This window comes from Colletotrichum gloeosporioides, assembly GCF_011800055.1.
Source record: "Colletotrichum gloeosporioides strain Lc1 chromosome Unknown consensus_11, whole genome shotgun sequence".
Lineage (NCBI taxonomy): Eukaryota > Fungi > Ascomycota > Sordariomycetes > Glomerellales > Glomerellaceae > Colletotrichum > Colletotrichum gloeosporioides.
In genome coordinates this window covers 29,718-48,613 of record NW_025544656.1, presented here as the reverse complement: position 1 = coordinate 48,613, position 18,896 = coordinate 29,718, and the positions used below count along the sequence as shown (strand labels likewise).

The following is an 18,896-nucleotide window of genomic DNA, read 5'->3' as shown; positions in this document are numbered from 1 at the left end:
AGGTGATGGAAGGCTTCATGTTATGATGCCGGCTTCGATGACGGCGGCCCTGAGTTTCGTGAGGCGATCCACAATGGAGTCTGCACGCTCTTTCAACATGTCGCACTGCAAAGACAGTACCTGGCACTCTCTGCCGGCCCTTCCCTCTAACGAGGCTTGAATCTTGGGGACGCAGCGGGCTAGGGAGGACTGAAGATCAACCAGGATCGCGGACATGACAGAAGGCGAGGATCCAGGAGAAAGAGTGAAGGAACCGATGCGAAGTTCGGGTATATCGAATCGATGGTTCTCAACGCCGTCGTATTCTGCGGAGGCGGCAGATATTTTGAAGCATACTTGAGCGTGCGAGAATATGAGTTCTGTAATGTCGTGCAGGCGGTAGTGACATGAGATTAGCTGGTTAAGCAAGGTGAAGTCGACGCTTGACAGGCGGTCGGCCGCCTCAAATGGATCTTGTCCAAAATCAGTATGACACTTGAAGGTATGGACACAATTGGGAAGGATGCATTCAGGGGCTGCATCGTACGCGACGGCCAAGCGAATAGCCTCGGGATATAATTCGATCAGCTGCTGGGTTTGGCCAAGCATCAATTCGAGTGAGCGGCGTAAGCCGTACGATTCGTTGACTTGGGTACAGAACAAGTTCAAGTCGGAAGCGGCAACGTGTAGCTTCGAAACTGGAGGCAGGCCTTTGTAAGCTTCGTTCAGCTTGAGCATCATGGCGGACAACTTTTCGAAGCATCGGGCTCTCGGATCAAGTTGGGCTTCGCAAGTGTTTTCGCTGAGAGGGATGTTGAATTGGGATTTTGGCTGAAAAGTCAGGAGCTGGTCAAAAGAGAAGGGTTCCCAGTCCAAAGTTGAGGTCTCAGCGACGAGAGGGGCTTCCAGCATGGCGAAGTCTTGAGTTGTCGGACGTGGACCAGCAGGACTGTAGACACAAGCAACGCTGGCCTTGGAGCACCGGGCACAGACGGCAGAGCCGGCCTGCTTCGGACATCGTAGCTTTTGGCTGTGGCATCTGTCGCAGGCCTGACGATTGCGCGGAGGAAGAGGCATGTCGGTGTATGATACTTTGGGGGACGGAACGCAGCATGGAGAGAGGTGCTGACGGGAGCAGCTACCTACGATGTGAGGTGCTGTGCTCCCGACACGGGTTGCCAGCTGGCTTTGCCTACCTAGGAACTCGACCTTCGGCGTCGGCGCTGGCGGATCGACATTAGTGGAGCCTCTCTAGCGTGCCGTAGCGCCCGCCAGACTCGCCAAAATCAGTTCCATGGATCATGGTTTCTACTTTCTCCCTGCCTTAGGTACCTACGGAGGTGCCTAGATAGGTACGGAGTACGGATGCACAAAACAAAAGCCTTACAAAACACCACCAGGTTTCTCCTCACTTCTCATTCTGTTGTTCGAACATTGGGGTGTCTTTTCCACGTGTGGTTGTCTTTCAATCCCCAGGAGCACGGATGCCACCGTCATCGATCCGTCCGAACTTCTGCAGGCACTATTTTTTGACACATGTTTGTCCCAACTCCCTCGAAAATGACACGAAACGCCGTGACACCTGCGACTTCGACTCCTTGCGTCCAGGAGCGCAGAAAACGTCCAGCTAGTGAACCACAACCCTGGAATCCTTCCATCCTTCAGCCGCCCTACGTCTGTCCGGCCCCTTCTCGTCTCCAGCGTTCGTCTTCGCACCTTATTAGATAGGTAGGCACCTAATTAACTGACCCTATCACTAAGGTAGGTAATACCTAGCCAATACCCTAGGTAAGGTAATGTAAGCAAGGAGGTACCGAGCCGCCGTTCGCCCTCGCACACAACATCATCATCCATCGGCCATCTTCTGCCCGCTGCATCACCATCATCGTCAGTAGCATCTTCGCCAGCAAGAGGAATCGGAGATGGTGGTGTCCATGAACACATGACTCTCACCAACAGCCGACTGCAACGCTTGTCCTTGTCCCTGCTCACTCCCACGTCCCAACGCCATGCCTTGCCTTGCCTTGCCTTGCCATGCATCATGTCATGTCGGCTACCCGCCCCCCAACTTCCCGTGCGCCCGTTTGGCGTTCGCTCATCACGTTGGCGTCCACCAACCAACGCCACACTTTTCCCCCAGTCGAGCTGCCTTTGCCCGTCAAAATGAGGTGCTCTTTGTCTTCTCTCCAGCCCCAGCCCCAGCTCCCAAGCCGGCTTCCCCATTGCTACCCAGGGACTAGGGCGCCTAGCGGCTGTCGATCAGCCAGCCGGGACTTGACCTCGCATCCTCCTCAAAGCCAATTCTTCTCATACAACCAAGACACAATTCGCTTCTGACCCCATCATCCAAAAGCTTGCCTTGAGTCGTGGACGCCTCTTCCCCTCTCCGGGAGATAAGCACTTTGTTTGCACCCTCTGCGCGTGGCAGTCGCAGACCAGACCGGCCCTCCTCAGCTCAACCCCCAATTTTCAGCTTATATTGCCTGTTTGCCTGCTGTGCCACCTTCTGTTCTCTCTCCGACATTCCTCCCCGGCATGGCCCGCGCTCCCATTTCTCTTCTCGCCTTCAAGGACTCTTCTCATTTTCGATTCCATCGTCTTTGTGTCGCACTCTGCTGTGTATGCTGCAATAACCTGCCCAAAGCTCTCACCTCCATCATGCTGTCGAGGTGACAATCGAAATGGAACCCTCCACAGTCATCGGATGCGTGTCTGCTTTGACCGACCTCTTCGCAGAGGGCGCGCAACACTACACGCTGTGGAAAAGAAAACGATCCCGGCAAAACCATTACCGGAGGACGGGGCGCGCTGGGCAGAAAGGCGTCGTTACCTGCGCATTGACTACATCTCTTGACGCTGCCGAAACACAGATCAAAGAGACGTTTGATATTGCCTTCTCCATTGTAGGGCCCGATTTCTCCAAAGGAGATGGTGTGTATCGTCCTCATGACTACAACCAGGGACTTCTCTAATGTCAGATTTGCACAGTCACTTGTACGGATCTTCTTTGCAACCAGTTGTTCAACCTCAAAAGTCGCGTTTCCCATTTGCGCCGGGCCGTTGACGCCACCTGCTTGACAGCTACGCTGAATATCGCCGATATCCTTCAAACATCCGAGGCTATCCGCATCGCCTCAGTCAAGGCACTAACGGACCTTTACGGCCGCATGGCTGTGGGTCGCTCTATCCCTCAACACCTGCCCGTCCCAAAGCCTCGGTCGCGCCAAAGTAGCTTGTTGTCCCGACGCTCCGGAAGCTTTATCGATTCCAACAACGATGATGACGACAAGATGACCATCTGTACCGATCAACCCCGCCTCCAATCGGAGCCGCCTTCGCCTCCGCCGACCCCGCCAGACTCCAAGCTCATTGTCAGCGATGCGGCATCCATCTTTGCTCCGTCAACGCTGGCGCCCTCAGAAGCTGGTGGTGGTGGTGATGCATCGGCAGTCCTCCGTCCCAAAGTCAGCGTTTTCAGTATGTTCTGCCCCAAGGCAATGGTGCTTCAGGTTGACTTGTCGAAGCCCGTCCCAGAGGATAAGAACTGTACGTGTGGTTACCGTTGGAAGCCAATCCCGCCCGAGAAGAAAGACTTTATTGTGCTGAAGGAGGGGTTCTGCATGTCGAACCGATTCCTTGCCAAGTCGCACTCCGACAAGGACGTCTATGGGTGTATTCTTTGTGTTTCAAGCGGAAAGACTGAGACGTATGATTCGTCACAGTCGTTGGCGGCGCACATCAACTCGTGTCACACCAAGTGGCAGATTCTCCACGAGAGAGACATAGCCTAGCATTGGCCCTTTCACATGTAAGACGCTGATTTACTGTTGATTTTGATTTAGGGAGCAGAAGGTGTTGGGAGTAGACCCGGAGCATTGAATGGCAATACCCCTGAACGCCATGGTCTAAACTGTGTTGATACCCCGAAGAATACTAGACAGGTGCTTAGGATACATTAGATGATTAAAAACCGTAGACCTTGGTTGTGACTGAACAAATCGCTATCAGTGACTTGTACAATCATCCCTCTTTCAAGATGGGCACCTTTCCTAATGTCTTCTGGCTTCCCAGCGCAGGCCGCTAATGCAGGGGCCCAACTACCTTACAAAATAACTCAGGCACATGAAAACTTGATATTACCACCCAGGTATAGTCTCTATCACATCATCAGGTGGACGGCCCAAGATCGTTAAATCGCCGCGAAACTTACCATTAGCAGATGTTTCCCGGATAAAGACCCTCAAAACTGCCCGTACCAGACGCAACTCCGTATGATGCACGTGTAATGATTGGTAATGACGGGCTTGGTTACAACGCCAGGACAGCCGTCGATGCCATCACACGGCTCCAGGAGCTCGGTGATCTTGTGGCCGCACCGGTGATGAATGAAGACTTTGCGAAGACACATTAATGCTGCTAGGGTAGGGCATGGGCGTTGTGCTCCTATATTTATGAGATATCCTGAGTCTCACTGTCCTATGCTGTATGCTTTCTTTGGCTGAGAGACGAAGTGTTTGAATGTTGTCACTATCAAGTATATGTTGGGGGCGGTGAAGGTATTTGTCGCCGGGGCATGGGCGATAAGTCACCTGGCCTAACAACTCAACCCAGTGCAGCTTCGATTGTGGTGGGCTGAAAAGAGTAAAGCGTCCATGGTCCGAGGCCCGGAAGGAACTGTCGTTCGTTCATCCTACCCTATAAAAGTCATAAGCCTTGGGCACGGGATGGGTCGCCGGCAGTGTGCTGCTGCCTTTTGACATCGTGAATGGCAAACGGCCCAAAGTACCTCCTCGTACGATGCGGCCGTTGCCGTCGAACTGGTGGAGCCTTAGAAGCTCTCATAACGACATGGGGGTCAAAGGCGGGGAGACATGTGCGATGCATCTTAGAGCCGGCCCGTCCATAAATGCCACGTCCGTTAAAAGCGCCTATAGAAACCAATTTGGCATCGTTCTCGAGAATTGATCCACTTTTGATTGCCTCTCTAACGCCAAAGCGAATTAAACTCATAATGAAACACCACCGTGCTAGCCAGACTACTCGGAAGATAGCCATAGGTACACCCTCTGTTAGTGATCAGCATAATCGTTATCAAATGTGCCGATTCGCTGAAGGGCCCCGTGTGGTTGACGCTTGTCACCGTAACATGAGATCGCAAACAGATATCTGCTATCGAACCATTCGAGATGTGCGCCCTGATGTTGAGTGGAACATGCGCCAGAATATACTGTGAGCTTCTGAATGTCAGACTCGTCGCCTCAACCCCCAAACACCGAGAAATGCATATGCGCGGATATTCTATGGCAACAGGTTGTCGTCGTGGACGTCCCATGAGCGGCTGCCACCTGTTGTGCACAGAGCATTCCAGTGGCCGACAGCCCACAGGACGACGAGGTGTATGACCGCAAGGAGCACGGTGCCACGTACACCCCAAGCCCATGGCAGCCCATTGTGTATCCTGAAATCTTGCCGGTATCTCAGCTCCCCCGACGTATCGGTGTTCGCGAGACCGAGATCCAGCGCAGCAATTACGACCAGAAACGCCCCTACACTTGTGTCCACCATGTAAGGCCAACAAGGACGCGTGAGGCTGTAAAGTTTACTGAGAAAGAGACCAAGACGAGTGACCACCAGCAGAGGACTAGCATTATGATGGATTAGATGACCTGCTCGGAGCCATCCGACCATTAGCCTGTGTTGAAAGGCGGCAAATCTTGTGCCGGGAGGGGGTGGCATCAGCAACGGTGGAGAACCCAACGGCTCATCTTTGACAGACTCGGCGCTTCCTTCGGACACAGCAATTTCCGGAGACAGACGAGGAAAGCTGTCCTGGCTGCGCGAGGCCACCATCGTCTGGGCCTGGGGACGATGCCGCGGTGAGCTAGGATCCGAAAGCCTTTGCATACCTGTCTGTAGGCTTGGACGGGGGGAGCCATTTTCTGCAGCCCTGCTGGGAATGTTATAGCCTTCCTGTGAGGATGAGAATCTGGGCTGCTTTTGAGGATCTGTGACAAAGTCAGTTCGATAGAAAGCGTGATCACTATGATGCCGTGAATGACGAACCTGGGACAGGAGTACTAGGGGGTACCGGAGAATCGAGATTCTGAATGCGGCGGTTGTGAAGACCCACCGGCGGACTTGAGCTTCTGCCTCGAGGGACGCTATCAACGGTGGATTCGGTCTTCATGGCTGCTAAGACTTCGTTGGCGCTTGGGCGTTGAGAAGGCTCCAGTGCAACGAGCCTTTTGAGCAGTTGGTATAGCTTGGAGGGAAGGTCAGGACGCTCTCTGCGCTCATCTTGGAAGCCCTGCCAATCCGTTATCTCAGCGCGCAGGGCGTCAATGTCTTCTAACTCCTCGTTGATAGTGTTGGCGCTACGGTAGGGTAGCCGGCCAAAACACATGAAGTAGAGAATCATTCCTAGAGAGAATATGTCGGATTTTGTTGTAAAGTTGCCGTAGCGTCCCACAGAGTCCCTCCTCAAGACCTCCGGCGCACAGTAGGAGATGGTTCCGGTTGAGCCGGTAGACTTGCGAACCATGTGCTCGGACTGAACCTCGCCAAAGTCACTAATCAGGCAGATCATGCCACTCCCCTCACGATGTAGCAGGCAGTTACTCGGCTTGAGGTCCCTGTGTATGTAGTTGGCTGCATGAAGGTAGGCGAGTCCAGATGTGATGTCTTTGAAAAGAGAGAAGATTTCTTCGAAAGAAAGGAGCCGTTGAGAGGCGAATTGATCGCGTGGGATTTCGAGTTGACCTTTGGACTTCCTGCGCATTTGAGCCTTGAGTTGCTCTTTTGTAGTCTCTTTTGGCTGCTCGCCGATGATGTATTGAAGCAGATCTCCACCATTACAATACTGTTGAAGAATAAAGGCGCATGCCACGCTGGGGCCGAATCTCGTCAACGTAACGTCCTCGAGCCAAACGTGGCGGTAGGAAACCAGGTTTGGGTGGGACAGTTTGGCAAGCAGCTCAACCTCGATGAGCACCTTTTCGAGCCAGGCATGATCGTCTCCGACTGGCACACGCTTACATGCGAAGTGGCCTAAGAGCAGTTAGACTGTCATGTTTGATTCTCCGCGAGCAACACATCGTACCTAGGTGGCAGCCATCAATCTCATGACGAACGAGCAGGACAACTCCTTTTCCGCCTCGGCCAAGCTCTTTCTCTTCGACGAAGAAGGTTTTGAAGTAATTCGGACTGAAGGCTTCGCGGCGGATGCGACTTCCTTCCTGGACGGCGGGTGTGCTTGATATAAACTCAACATCTTGTGTGTCCTCGAAAACGGCGGGTTGGGGAGTCGCCAGAATAGGCTGCACAAATCTGCGGATAGGGCTAGAAGGTGGATGTTCGGCTCGAACACTGTGGTGACCGGCTCGTAGCATGCGGAAGTAGTTGGGGTCGACGAAGGAATCGTGGTGGCGCGCACTGTCGAATTGACGATCGGGGGAGGGGGAGCGCAAAGGTTGTCGGCATGTAGGACATTCGGAGAGGCCTCGAATCTCGAGTCGCTGGGACGAGGGGTCGCGAACTACAATTGCATTGCGATGACGGCTAAACACGGACGTCAGCAAAGACATGCCGCCCAAGGCGGGAGAGGAACTCACAGAACGATTTCGCGGCCCTCGCGCGGGTGGTATGGTATAAGCGACATTGTGACTCGGTCAGGTTGGTTGTCATACTAGGTCGTCAGACCAGCAAAAAGGCGTAAACCATGGCCGACTGGGGAGGCAAGGCGCAAGGTTGAAGTACTCGAAATATTCAGGTGCGGAGGAGAGTGAAGGCGTCGCGGTCGGTATCTGGTCGGTGCGCTGGTTGTCAGGGACGCGGACAGGGGCACGGCGACAATGGTGGAGATGCGAAGGATGCGTAGGTAGGTATTGTGTGTGGTTGTGTGTGGAAGCGCAGTTCAGGTTTGGTTGTTGTTACTGTCGTTGTTGTCGTCGGCGAGGTGTCACGAGTACAGTGCCAAAACACCAGACAGGGCGAGGCACGGTAAGGTACCTAGGTAAGGTGAGCATGGCATGGTGAAGCCAAAGAAAGGCGAAGGCATCCCATGCTTGCCCGTTGACTGAGGGTATGACCTCACACTGTCTGTGCAGCACCTCGTTACCCCACGTGCCCGCATATAGTGGGCCACCGGGCAGAGAGCTCCGGGGAGCTGGTCCAGCAACCTGCACTCACAGCTGTGCCTGTCCAGGGAGGTCACAGGTGGGAGGTGACGGGCGTAGTGCAGCTGCACAGTACAAACTCTATCACGGCAAGAAGCTGGGGCTCCTCCCCACAGCCCGGAGAGATGTCTCCTTTTTGCTGATAGCTTCTTTCTTTCTACTTCACTTCAATTATTTTCGGCTCGAAACTTGGCTGTGTACCCATGCACACGCTGTTTTCGTCGCTCCAGATACGGGGAGAGCGCGATGGAAAAGTCCAGAGGATGTGACACCACCTCGTATCGCCCCGTTGATGCATAAGCCGTGCCATCTATACCCTCAATCATCTCATTAGACAATGTAAATCCCTTGTGGTGGTTTGACTTGGGTTTTGCGAAATTCGACCAGGAGACACGCAGTTCAATGCCACGGACCGTACAAATAGCTTCAACAATCGATGACTTTGCGGCGCCGAAGTCCCGGGCCCCGGAGCCCGGCCATCTCCGGATATCCTCACCCGATGGCTTTGCCCACCCCGCAGCCCATCCGGATCACAAATCCACCGATGCGATTTTGTCTCAGCTCAGGAATCCGACCTCAGCTCAGCTGCCGTGAAACTGATTGGTGCAGTCTCGTTGCTCCAAACAACCCATAAGGATGTCTGAAGGGAGGGGAGCAAGCAACCGGGTGTGAGCACCTGTGAAGGTGTCAGTGGCTCTTAAGACGTCTCGGTCTCGGACGCGCCTCTTCCAGCATGAGGTTCGGTCAGCAGAACAATCATCTTGGAAATGGCGTCTCTTCTCCGCGGCACCGCTTTCATCACTGGTGCTGCTTCTGGTGAGCGAGCTCCATCATTGTGTCTTGAGAGCGAACAACTTCATACTGATAAGCACCATAGGTATCGGCCAGCACACAGCACTGGCCTTTGCAAAGCACGGCATCAATCGCCTGGCCCTCGCGGACATAAACCAGGCGACCCTCAGCGTCACCACTGATATCCTCCGCCGCCGCTATCCTGCTGTCAAGCTTCTCCCTTTATCCCTCAACGTGCAAAATGCCGTTGAGATTAGGTCTGGCATTGCCGCAACCATTTGCGCCTTCGGCCGCATAGACATTGCTGTCAATAATGCCGGCATTGGAGGCAGTGGGCGCGCCACTCATGAGATCGACGAAGCCGAGTTTACAAAAGTTCTCGATGTCGACCTGCATGGCGTGTGGCGTTGCCAGCAAGAAGAGATCAACGTCATGCTAAACCAAGAGTAAGTCTTACAGATTCGAATACCAATGACAATACTAAATTTGTGGTGTTTGTGACAGAGATCTGGGATCCCGTCAAGGTCGTGGTACCATCATCAATGTGGCATCCATGTTTGGCATCATATCGCCGTCTCGATTCATGTCGCATACAGCATACACAACCGCAAAGCATGGTGAGTCGCGCTCTTTCCCATGCTATATTTCAAAGGTACTAATGCAGCGTGCCCTCAGGAGTGCTTGGCTTGACGAAAGCTGACGCCAACACATATGGTCCAAAAGCAATCCGCATCAATGCAATCTGCCCAGGGTTAAATGGTCCAAGAGTCGTTTGTTGGGTCAGGCGCTAATGAGTTCCAATAGCTACGTCGAAACACCGCTTGTCCTTGAAACAATGGCCCAGGACGCCGAATCACCCCTTGCCCGAGATATTAGCCGAACACCTTTGGGCCGCATGGCGAAATCCGAGGAAATAGCAGACTGCATCACATTTCTTGCTTCTGATATGAGCAGCTTCATGCAAGGCGCTGGTCTGGTGGTCGACGGAGGGTTTACGGTCCAATAGCTCTCGGAACTCAGATCACGTTTCTCATGGAGTAAGAAAACACGTTTCTTGCCTATATTCGAATCCCTGGAAAGCCCCTCGATACGCCGGACCTCTCAAGTCCATACCCGTTGAAGAACAGATGAAATAACAAGCCAGCCGTAGTCTGCGAGATACAACTCGTAGTTCCCGTACGTAAACATCGCCAGACTGCTAGCGTGCACGAGCCCGTCGCATCAAAAACTGAAGAAGTCTAGCTCATGGTTTCTGTTGACCGCAGAAGACTCGCTTTCTCCTTTATCCGGCATTGCGCTCTGCACCAATCCACTCAAGCTGACTGGACTCAGCGCGTTCAGCCCACCTTCGCTGCCCATCCAATCCATGCTTCCGGAGTCAACGGAGTTGAGAGGTTGAGACTTGTCAGCCTCGTCTCCTGTACTTACAGATGAACCTTGATTCAATTTCTCGCTCAAGAGCCCCCGCGGAACGGCTGCGCCGCCCTTTTTCCCCCCGCTATCTCCCCGCCCGTTGTCACGTGCAGCCGATGAGACGGCATCTGAGCCGTCGAGTGCGGAGCTTGCGTTCGGTCTAGTTGTTCCTGAAGCCCATTCGCCCAGACCTGACCCGTCATACGCAGCTTCGCCGTGTTGGGCCGTGTTCTCTGCGTTCAACCCGCCGAGTGTCCATCCATCTGATTGAGAAGAAACGAGCACGAAGTCTTCAGATGGTCTCAACATGCCATCCGAGGCATCATCAAGGTCAGCCTCAATCGCCGAGCCGTTTAGGAAATCCAAATTGAAGCCTTGCATATCACCGCTACCCAATGAATACATTGCTGGGTCGATTGGGGGATGCTGACCGGCCGACCGATGGCTCGAAGCCCGAGATGTTATTGTATTTGACTGGGTAAGGAAAAAGGGCGGCGGTGGACGGGTGAACTCCGATGCCCTGCGGCTGGTTGTGGATGGACGGCGCCTTTTGTGAGACTGGCTACTGCCAGCGTCCGCTTCACGCCTTGCTGGCAAGATGGAGTAAATTGTATCCATATTTCCTCTCCACCCTGAACTGGATAGCAGGCTCTGATCACTACCCGACAAGGTAATTGGTGGCTGGATCCCGTCGTTGTAATCGTTGATATCAGCTCGAAGTTGGACCAAAACAGCCTTGAGAAGGTCATCCATGCGGGATGCTGGTTGGTACGCATGGCTCATATCGCTGACGGCACTCGAAAGAATTTCAAGATACCCAAGATAAGTGCGCCTATCGGATTCGCTGTGATTGTAGGCTAGCGCAGCTATCAAGGCGATCGCAGCTGTACCGGCATGTTGAATCCCGGTGACGAAGATCTTGCGGCCGTCGAACCGTTGGCGATGCTGCCAAAAAATGCGTGCCACACGAATCGCCTGCTGCGTGCAGATGCTGCGTGACAGCGCTGTTCTGCTGTCATCCACCATAGCATGAGGATCTGCCATCCCCGGGGAGTTAATGGGCAGAGAAAAGGGGTGCTGGTCGAGGACATCTTTGGGTTCGGAGGCGGATGCTGGGCTCGGATGCGATCCTGTGCTGGTGCCGTCGCCAGCAATGGCTCCATATTTGGCCCAAGGACGATGCAGTAGGATCATGGAGACGTGGTACTGTTGATGTAAGAGGAAATAGCTGAAAGGTGCGCTCTTGATAGCTGATGGTTTCCATTGCAGATGCTCAGGAAGCCGCCTATACCAATTTTGAAGTTGTCGGTCGAGATTTATAGCGTGCAAGTATGCGTTGTCTTCGCCTTCGTTGGTGTTGAATACATTGTCTGTGCCATCTCCCCGCTGTTTGTTTCGTACTTCTCGAGTCTCAACGATCCGTCCCGCAAGCTCCATCAACTCTATCAGCTGGTCGTAAACCTCAGCAGCGATATTCTTCTTGTGAGCAGCGCCAGGCCCACCCATCAACGATGTCAATTGAGAAAAGCGGCGCGAAAGCAAGTCCATTCCGATATCCTGGTTTTTGATACTCGTTGGTCGACCCAGAAACAATGCCCAGTATCTGTCGTAAATAACACATGCTCTCATGACCATGTGACGAATGTCAACTTCCTGCTCATTGATCCCAGTGTTACGACAGTCAAGATGAAGGCCGATGTCGAATGCTAGACGATTCGCCATACCTTCATAGCACATTAGTCCATGGTGCTGGCAAGATGTATCGCGTTTGACTCACCAGCATACATCCAGCCGGTGTTGTCCCTGCCGACACCGCATTCCAGATCGCCGAGGAGCAGGAGGGCTTGCACGCTGGGGATGCCGCCGGGGCGTTCGAGCTCGATATCGAGCATATATTTGGCCTCCCGATGCAGCGTACTCTCTCGACCGCCCAACGCAATTTTCTTCATGTCATCTCTGTCGGCGTCTGCGAAACGAAACGCCATGGCAAGGATGCAAATGTGAAGAAACGAAGAGTAGAACTTTGGGTTCTGCGACTCCCTGTCGGCATCGAAAGCCTCCTGGTGTATGACTTTAAGCACTGAATTATAATGAGTCCAGAAATTGCCCATGAGATACTCGTGAGTTTCTGCCGTAATGGACCTGATCATACGCTCGGCTCGTCGGACTTGCTCTGGAGGTTCACGAAAATCAAACTGATCTGAGGACTCTGCGTAGACATGTGAGTTGGCAGTGGGCCCGAAGAAACGTAGCCGCCCAGACAGTTGATCAAATGAGAGGTTCCCTTTTGTTGAGAGAAGGCGATGGACAATGTCTTCTTGTTTTGGGTCCAGCATCCGGAATGGAGACTGCTCCTTTGGCAGCGGCTGGAAGATCTGGCTTGCAGAGACTTGTCCGTCGGCATGAGCGCTATCTGCGCGGTCACTGTCTTGCATCGTGTAGTCCTCATTACCTGAGTCTGGTGGGGAGGGTACTTCTGCTTGAGGTGATCTTGCGGGTGACTCACGAGCCTTCTGCTGTGTGCCATGATGCTTTCGCTCCTCTTCGGAGGTCTTGGGTTGAGCCTCGTGTCTCGTCTTGGGGGGATGGGCGGCAGGAGGAGGTGCGACTCCCTTTTCCAGCAACATTCCCTCCAGCATAGAGATGCGATCCGACAAGGAAGACATGTAGGCTTTGGATATGGGCCTAATGGACGTGGGTTAGGTTCAAAGATATTCTGGCAGTGGTCATATATGGTTGAGCGCACCTTCTTCTCTCATCGTCATTCTTGATTATACACTCATTCCCTGCTTTCTTGCACTGCACACACTCGGACTCGCCCTTGGGCACGACGCATCTAATCCTCCTATCGCGGCAAGATGCACAGGCAACAGATGCCCGATGCCTCACTTGTTGCTTGTTTGCCTGGCGGGACGACTGCGTACGTTGTGAGACATTCTCTTGCGCAGCAACGCCAGCCTCTTCCGTGGAGGTTTTTCCTTCTCCCTTCGGACTTGTCATGGTCACGCAGCTTGATCTCGGCGGGGACTTGAGCCCACTCGTTCAGTCACATGCGATCGATGCCAGGTTTAGAGGGTGTGAGAGACGGACAGGTGAGCAGGCGTCAAGTTGGAAAGCCGGGCGGCAGAGAGAAAAACACAAATTCAGTATGGAGGTGGAAATAAAAAGCTAACGAAAGGAGCAGAGGAGTTGCTCAGGTCCAGCATAAAAAGAACGTTTGGGCGTGGCGGGTTTCCCCCGCTGTGACGACGAACATGCGGTACCTGTGGAAACGTCACGCATGCGGCCCCTCCTCCCTCCCCATGGCTCGCTCCACTTGTTTATCCCAAGAGAGGGTTGCCGGCGTAGGTAGTAGAGCAGTCGGAAAGTCTGGGGACCCCGAACTAGCTAAGATGCAGTGGGATGGGATGGGGCTGGTGCAGACGCAGTTGCATAACCAGAATAGATTATGAGACAGGCTGCTTCTCCAGACGGGCTGGGGTGCGTGTTTCTTGGATTGATGTCCTTGAAGACAGGGTACCGGGGAGGCTCCGACTTCCGGGCACTACCCCAGGCCGGCTAACGCAATGAGACTCGGTTTTCGGAGCAGACCTAGACCTGACTACGTAGGCATTGTTGGTTCTGTAAAGTGTCGCTGGAGTGGGGTTTGGAGGATTGAGGCTGGGACGCGAATAACGGAAACAACCCTTGCTGTTACCCCGGATTTCAACGAGGAGCAAGGCCAATTTGACATGGCCCCCATTGCGGATGGTCTGGGGATGAGTGGATCATGAGGGCGCTATGATACTGGACCGGTCGTACGGGGGATACGAACGAGATGAGGGAGAGGGGGATGGTTCTGTGTAGACTACCTAGGTAAGGTAATGGACATGGCTGCATGGGGATGAGAGGAGGAAAGGTCTGGAAGGGCTAGGGAGGGCAGGTTGAGTGCGGGGAAGTGGTTGCTCGATCCACCTGTTCCTCCAGAACTAGAGAAGTGCAGGTATTGACGGGCATCGTGGAAAGGAAAAGGGCAAATGAGACGAGGAGGATTGCCGATAGACGGCCGCGGTAGTGAGGTTTTGCCCCGGCTCTTTTCTCTAAGCAACGGGGGGGAGGGAAGGGGGGAGGGGCAGCCGTCACCTCGATGAGTGAGGTGGCCCAAGGGAAGGGAGTTGAGTTGGTTGGTTGGGATAGATTGGCTGAAAGCCGGTCCCTGTCAGTCAGACTTGTATTACCACCTAGTTACTCTCGATGAAGGCTGTGGCGTGCGAGTCGAAGAAGAGTTGACGACTGACGACTGCGGGAGCTGAGAGCGAACGAGCGGAGGTGCTGAGGTCGAAAAAGGCAACCTTCACATCGTGAGGTAGTGAAGGTGCCAAAGGTCGTGGAGTGGGGTTCGTTCTGAGACGTCGGGGCCAATCAAACACGTGGCCCACCCGGCGCAAATCCGTTCTATCTCCTCCACGCGTGGGTGAGTGTGGTCCAGTCCACTTGGTCAACCGTGCAGTGTCGTGCCGAAGCACAGACCACCACGGACAGTTGAATCAGGAGCGAGATGCGACCTCCAAGGGCCTGACTCAGGTGGACCCTGAACCCCAACCGTTGGCTGTTGAGCCAATCAAAGCGTGTTGTGAGGCGCTCGTCCCCGCCCACACTCACTACCTGCCTTACCTACATACCTTACCTACATAAGGTACCTTAGGTACCTACCTCCACGTCGCCTCGCGGTTTTGTCCCGTCCATCCATCATGCAACCAGCTCTTGAGTCTCCGACGCCAGCAGTGCGCAATCACTGAACCGAAGTGCTGCCTCGCAGCCACCACTCCATTTGCTGCCCGTCCTCTTTCACGCCCGATGACATGCCGGTAGTTGAGGGGTCCGTCGTTCAAAGGTTGGCGGCCAAGACACTACGCTGTCTGAAGCACTCCGTAGCAGCTTTCGTATCCGTCTCTCGCCTTACAGCATATGTGCTGTCACCCACTCACTACCTTACCTCATCCGCCTACCGACCTACCTAGGTGAGTTTGCTCCACCCCTCTTAGTTGACGAGAAAGTTCTCTTGTAGCACTCGAGATGCATCTTGTGTGATTCAATCATATTGAAACAAGTGTGTGTTCATCAGGCTGCACATTGGCCTGGTTGACTCCTGCTCAGGTGAAGCCACAAGGCCACAGCTGTGATACATGTGCCCCCACATGCAGCACCCACTCCTACCTACCTACCTACCTTCTGTCCCTTTCCCGTCCACGTTTCCTGCTTCTTCTCGAGCAATATCTGGCCGAGACACGACAGCATCGTCATATCCCACCCCCGCATCTGGCTGCCCGGCGGGATGCTGCTCCCCAAGCTGTCCATTCACTCAACCGTCCAATCGTCATCGGCGTCTCGCACATATGTGCTCAACCCCTTCACGTCCTTGGTCGTGTTCGCCTTCACTTCACCGTTGCCGAGGAAGGCGAACCGGTTTCCGTACCGGTATCGGATGTTGTAATCTTCGAACCGAGGGTCCTTGATTGTCTTGAGGAAGTGGATCGTCTAGAGCCGCCGAAATCAGTACCCATTTCATCATCAAATCATGCGAGGCGCGGATCCAGTCTTCTTCTTACACAGCCAGGCCACAGGTAAATGCGGTTCTTCTTCTTGCCGTCCTTGAACCAGCTTCGGCATCCTTCTTGGAAGACCGTGTTGGAGTGGAACTCGTCAAAGTGGCCATAGATGTCGTCTACAGCCTCCTGCTTTACATCGATTGATCGGATGTTGTCATGCTGTATCTTCTTCATCATCTTGATTGAATACTCAATGGTTGTCTCGATGGACGGCAGGAGAGTGCCTGATGACCATGTTGCACCGGGGCCCTAGTGGGTGTTGTTAGTCCACACCTGCATGCAGCAGCGCATCATTGCCACCTACCACGATGGTGTAGTAATTGGGAAACCGCGGCGCAGACACGCCAAAGTAAAGGTTGACGCTGTCGCCCCAATCTTCGTCAAGTGTTTGCCCGCTTCCGTTGATCAGCTTGAATGCGGGTCGGAAGGCAACCTTGAAGCCGGTCGCACACACGAGCACGTCCATCTTGTGCGTCTCGCCGTCGTCCGTGACAATTCCTTCCGGGACCACCTTCCTGATTCTACCAAAGACGGGCTTGACGTTGGGTTGGACCAGGGCCTCGAGGTACCCGTCGCCGGGTGAGATTCGCCGGCAACCAGGTGCCCAGTCAGGAATGATGAACTTCTTCAACTCCTCGCTCCCAGGCCCATCGCCAATGCGCCGGTTCATCTCATCGGTTATCACGGTTCTCATCAGGTCCGACATTTCCGAGCCTTGCTGGTACATGCCAAACAACGAATTGATCTCGGCCTCGATGCGCTTTCGGAACATCAAGTGATATTCCGGATCTTCCCGAAACCTCTTGATGTCTTCTTCGGTGAACTTGTACTGCCTGTGTCCTGGATCACCGTCCTTGCGCAGCTCCGATTCCAAAACACCGCCGCCGAATGGGGGCGAGATCCAAGTGGACGAGCGCATGAACACCTGGACCTTGTCGCAAATCTTCTGGAGCGCAGGAACGATCTGGACCGATGTGCTACCAGTCCCTATTACTCCGACGTTCTTGTTCTTGAAGTCGACCGAGTGATCCCAGTTGGCAGAGTGCATCTTGGGCCCAGCAAAGTCATGCAGGCCCTCGATGTCTGGCCATTTCCAGTTGTTCAAGATCCCACTGCCGTTTACCAGCACGTGGCACCAGTCCTGCCACGTCCCCTTGGTGATCTGATCCTCGAGCGTCAGGCACCACAGCCCCTTCTCTTCATCCCAACGACCTTCGACGACTTTGGTGTTGAGTTTCATGTACTTCCTAGAGCCATGTCTATCGGCAAAATCCTCTAGATACTCGAGGATCTCTTTCCCGCTGGCGTAGTACTCAGTCCAATCGGGCTTGGGGTCCCATGAGAACGTGTAGAGATGGGACGGTATGTCACAGGCGACACCAGGGTATCTATTACCATTGAGAGTCAGTCACAGTAGCGTCGATACCCAGCGGCGAAACGTACGTGTTTTCGAGCCATGTCCCGCCTAGTCTCGGGTTCTTATCGAAGCTATAGCGAGTTAGAACAGCAACGTCCACATCTTCCGGATGAAGCTTACAGCGTCAACTCCCAGGAGCCAGGCACCATCTGTTTCTCCATCTTGTAAGCCAGGCACATGCCTGAGACGGCAGCCCCGATGCATGCCACTCGTAGCTTCGTAGGCTTTGAGTGGTACTGCTTCAAAACTCGATAAGGGGCATCAGGCTGAATAGAGGGAGGGTATGAGAAGTCAGATGCGCTGTCTTTGGTTTGACCATTGGTTCCATTCGTATGTCCATTGCCATGCCCATCAAAGCTTTCATTCACAGGTTCTTCATTCGCAGCGGTCGGCACTGCTGAAGGAGCCATGGTGTTCTGTTGCAGCCTATCGATGCCGGAGTGCCAAAAAGATCCTGCACGAAGAGACGATGATTGGAAGCCACGAGTATGAATTTGGGGGAGTCGATACGGCTAAGAGACTGGATTTCAAGAATGAGACGTCGCTCTCCTGGTAGGAGATATGAAGTTGTGGCCAAGCAGGCTGAGTAGCGAGTGCAACTTCTGAGGCGATAATGGCGGGCTCCTGGCGTGACCAGGAAAACGGCAGTCGCATTGCGGTTGTCTTGGGTCCGTTCAAAAGCGCAAGTGAGTATCCGGCGCGGGTATTGATCTTCAGAAGATTTCATCTTGGCCGACGGAAGCAGTCCAAGCTTAACCGTTTAACGGGCGTCACATAGCAGGCACAGTGGCATTCATGTCCGGGATGTGCATTTCCTGCCGCAGGGTGGATGGGACAGCCAGCCGGGATACGATACGTATACATGACTTACAAGGAGTAGAGCCTCGCATCGAAGGTTACGGATAGGTAGCCGGCGCCTGATACGCAATTGGTGGTTTCGTGTTCCCCCCAGAGCGACACGTCTATCGATGAACGGCCGAGCACGACACCCGTGAGGCTACCAAACGATTGGGCTGCGTTTGTTTGGTTCTAAGGGTCGTGTGGCAAGTTTCTCCCTGGTACCTGAGCTGGGTAAGATTTTCCAGAATGCATCTGATGCGGCAGCCCGGATCCGGTACGTACTGAGTCGGGATGAGTGGGTACCTGGCCGGGAGGCACGCCCGGCGCAATCTCCATCGGCTCGGAGCTTTGCGCCCCTTTGACTTGTAGAAGAGTTTTCCAACATCAAGGTTCACGATGGTCTATGGGAATGAAGTTCGAGGCTGTACCTGGCGCTGGCGGGTGGTGGTTTTTGAGCTGCGCCCGCCAAGGGTTTCAACCAAGCCTGGCTTGATTACGTGCCTGCGGTCAGAGTAGCATTGTTGGAAATCTGACTTACATGACCAAAGGATGGAAGAATTTGAGGGGGGTGGCCTGTCTGGACCTTCTCCTGTGCCAATACTCAAGCAACAGTGCGTAGGTAATGGAGGGAGCTGCTGCCTCTCTGCGTTTTGATACCCGTAGGTACACCAGAGTGACTCAGTCTGTTTCCCC

General features: G+C 53.9%; 7 protein-coding genes across 7 annotated transcripts; 2 read left to right on the top strand and 5 right to left on the bottom strand.

Annotated features, from left to right (window-relative positions):
• Positions 1-15: 15 nt before the first annotated feature.
• GCG54_00013681 (Transcription factor ACEII) lies at positions 16-1,056 on the bottom strand (the record flags this gene model as incomplete). The annotated part of the gene is made up of 1 exon (XM_045413531.1): positions 16-1,056. The coding sequence occupies one exon, from the start codon at positions 1,054-1,056 to the stop codon at positions 16-18; it is 1,041 nt and encodes a 346-aa protein (XP_045269602.1).
• A 1,604-nt stretch (positions 1,057-2,660) lies between these two features.
• GCG54_00013680 (uncharacterized protein) lies at positions 2,661-3,770 on the top strand (the record flags this gene model as incomplete). The annotated part of the gene is made up of 2 exons (XM_045413530.1): positions 2,661-2,910; positions 2,968-3,770. The coding sequence occupies 2 exons, from the start codon at positions 2,661-2,663 to the stop codon at positions 3,768-3,770; spliced, it is 1,053 nt and encodes a 350-aa protein (XP_045269601.1).
• Positions 3,771-4,219: 449 nt separating this feature from the next.
• Positions 4,220-4,387, bottom strand: GCG54_00013679 (uncharacterized protein; the record flags this gene model as incomplete). The annotated part of the gene is made up of 1 exon (XM_045413529.1): positions 4,220-4,387. The coding sequence occupies one exon, from the start codon at positions 4,385-4,387 to the stop codon at positions 4,220-4,222; it is 168 nt and encodes a 55-aa protein (XP_045269600.1).
• Positions 4,388-5,277: 890 nt separating this feature from the next.
• Positions 5,278-7,636, bottom strand: GCG54_00013678 (putative serine/threonine-protein kinase IKS1; the record flags this gene model as incomplete). The annotated part of the gene is made up of 4 exons (XM_045413528.1): positions 5,278-5,984; positions 6,043-7,026; positions 7,079-7,536; positions 7,590-7,636. 4 exons carry the CDS (start codon positions 7,634-7,636, stop codon positions 5,278-5,280), a joined length of 2,196 nt encoding a protein of 731 aa, XP_045269599.1.
• A 1,284-nt stretch (positions 7,637-8,920) lies between these two features.
• On the top strand, positions 8,921-9,951 carry GCG54_00013677 (3-oxoacyl-[acyl-carrier-protein] reductase FabG; the record flags this gene model as incomplete). Its single annotated transcript, XM_045413527.1, has 3 exons — positions 8,921-8,969; positions 9,031-9,391; positions 9,750-9,951. The coding sequence occupies 3 exons, from the start codon at positions 8,921-8,923 to the stop codon at positions 9,949-9,951; spliced, it is 612 nt and encodes a 203-aa protein (XP_045269598.1).
• A 215-nt stretch (positions 9,952-10,166) lies between these two features.
• GCG54_00013676 (putative transcriptional regulatory protein) lies at positions 10,167-13,024 on the bottom strand (the record flags this gene model as incomplete). Its single annotated transcript, XM_045413526.1, has 2 exons — positions 10,167-12,082; positions 12,136-13,024. The coding sequence occupies 2 exons, from the start codon at positions 13,022-13,024 to the stop codon at positions 10,167-10,169; spliced, it is 2,805 nt and encodes a 934-aa protein (XP_045269597.1).
• A 2,671-nt stretch (positions 13,025-15,695) lies between these two features.
• Positions 15,696-17,773, bottom strand: GCG54_00013675 (FAD-binding monooxygenase aflW; the record flags this gene model as incomplete). Its single annotated transcript, XM_045413525.1, has 5 exons — positions 15,696-15,875; positions 15,947-16,195; positions 16,251-17,334; positions 17,390-17,434; positions 17,484-17,773. The coding sequence occupies 5 exons, from the start codon at positions 17,771-17,773 to the stop codon at positions 15,696-15,698; spliced, it is 1,848 nt and encodes a 615-aa protein (XP_045269596.1).
• Between the last annotated feature and the right edge of the window lie 1,123 nt (positions 17,774-18,896).